This window comes from Vollenhovia emeryi, unplaced genomic scaffold (genome assembly GCF_000949405.1).
Source record: "Vollenhovia emeryi isolate VEMERY1.0 unplaced genomic scaffold, V.emery_V1.0 DF939405.1, whole genome shotgun sequence".
Lineage (NCBI taxonomy): Eukaryota > Metazoa > Arthropoda > Insecta > Hymenoptera > Formicidae > Vollenhovia > Vollenhovia emeryi.
This window is the reverse complement of record NW_011966961.1, coordinates 1-2,136: the sequence shown is the minus strand read 5'-3', so window position 1 is coordinate 2,136 and position 2,136 is coordinate 1. Positions and strand designations below refer to the sequence as shown.

The 2,136-nt window shown below is 62.2% G+C and overlaps 1 protein-coding gene across 1 annotated transcript in view; it reads right to left on the bottom strand.

Moving 5' to 3' along the window:
• LOC105557921 overlaps window positions 1-991 on the bottom strand; it is a 7,518-nt gene extending 6,527 nt beyond the window's left edge. The window contains exon 1 of the mRNA XM_012005327.1: window positions 20-991. Within this exon, the coding sequence (XP_011860717.1) occupies window positions 20-991 (972 nt within the window). The remainder of the gene's footprint in view (window positions 1-19) is intronic.
• Window positions 992-2,136: the final 1,145 nt, after the last annotated feature.

Here is a 2,136-nt window from a genome sequence, read left to right as displayed (position 1 = left end):
CCATCTTTCCCCTCTTGACGGCCTCTTGTTTTCGGCCCTGGGCTTTTGGCTTCCTTTGGTTCGCCAGCCTTGTTGTCCTCCCTTGGTCCTGCGCTCGTGTGCTGGCCTGGGAGGAATGGTTTGCTTCCTGCCGCACGTCGGGCACCTCCATCACTACCTCAGGCATTTCCTCGACCATGTCCGTTTCCCTGACTGTGGCCGTTTCCTCCGCTTTCTTTTCTGCCGCTATCCTTGCGGCTCTCTCCTCTTGGAGGAGGGCCGTGAGCTTTGCCACCTGGTCTTCCAAGCTCCTGACCCTCTCTTTCCACCTCTCTATCTCTTCCGATGCCGCGCTGTTGGGGCCCGCTGGCTTTGTGGCCACCACAGTTGCCGCCGCTCGTAGCGTCGCGGAAGACGCCTTCAGGTCCCTAACGTACATGCCCTTCAAGTTAGACGACCTTTCGGCAACCTTGACGACGACGTTGATGTTTTCCAACATCTCTGCCGCCATCTCCTCCTGGCTGAGGGTTTCCATTCGACGAATGGTCTCCTTCTCCGGCGTCGCACTCCTTGGGGCCACCTTTGGGTTAGCCACCTCCTCCAGTGCCTTTTTTTCGGCTTTGAGTAGCCGGATCCCCCTCTTAACCTGCTCCCTCTTCTTCTTTTTGATCCCCTCGAACGTCGTTGGGGGCCTCCCTCTCTTCTTCCGTTTACCCGTGATATGGTCCACGGAAGAGGTCGATGACACCTCGCTATCTGTGTCGGAGACATCATCCTCCCTCTCTTCTACCTCCGTGTCGGACCAGTCTGAGTCCGGGATCGGGAGATCCTGGATCCTCTTGGAGGATCGCGGCCCTGGCTTGTTCCGCGTTCTCACAGCCAGCACCCTGGCTCCGTCTCGTCGGGTCTCTCCTTGGGGCTCTGCCGACCCACCTCCCTTTGTCCCCTTGGAGTTGCCCGCTTCACCGTCTTGAATCTCCGCATGGTTTTTTGTTGTGTGTTTAGATTTCATGATGGCAGATATAGTTTACTCCGGTTCGCCCATCATGGGACCCCCACCGCAGTGGGGGTACTATCCCCGGTTAAGTAAAACCCTATTTATGGGCCGGGAAGCGGAGAAGCCGCTTGTCGGGGAGCCACCCCTATCCCGGCCAGTGACTCTATAAAAAGGGTTCCTGGAGACGGCCAGGTCCACCATTATGTTAGAGGTTTATCCTCACCCCAGGGACGGGACGCGTGCCGATCCGTTCGGTCGCTCATCCCGCCCCCGGGCTAGAGCTCGCCGAGGAACTCTCCCCCTCAGCTGGGTACGGAGGGTCGGCGGCTAACCGGCCCCCCCATACCCGCGCCCGGACTGCCGGCTTCAACTCCCTGATAGGCTCCAGACGGACGAGACGGGAGCGGTTTTCCCACATTGAACATGCCACTTCCTGCGGACTTTGCCAGTAAACTGGGCTTACGGTCCCGCGTAGTCCATGGCAGAGGTCAGGTACAGACGTCACCGCTCGTCCCCGGTCGGGGGGTTTACTACTCCCCCCTTGGTTAGTCTCAGGGAAATATCCACCGGCAGCCGGCCGCGGCCCATTCACACACACCATGCACACAAACCGGTCCTCCGCCCTCCACGGCCAGCCCCGTACGCCAGGCCGCACGCCCCAGCAGCGGGACGTCGGCCCCAGACGCAGGGACCGACCGCTTCATCACGGAAGACCGGGTGTTGGTCGGCTGGCTTGCCGACCAACTCCTCAGACCCCGAGGCCCTGCCTGGGAATACGTCCCAGCGGCCCTCAGGGTCTTCCGGGAGACCGGACCCTGCCTCGGAAACGTCCGAGCGGCCCCGATCCCCCGTCCTGGCCGGGCCAACCGGGCGACGCGGGTCTAGGACCCGACGTGTACCCGGGGCCCCGCCCCCTCCCGGAAGGGCCGGATTACATCCGACCCAACCGCGAGAGGACTCTCCCCTCTTCCCTCCTGCTCCCACTCCCTCGCCCCCCCCTTATGCCAGGCCGCACGCCCCAGCAGCGGGACGTCGGCCCCAGACACAGGGGTTGACGAGTTCACGGAAACAGGAGGGCGCTGAGCGACAGATTGCCGCCCAGCTTCAAACTGCCTTCCCACTCCGCGGATCCTGGAGACCAGTTTACCGCGGAGGTCCGG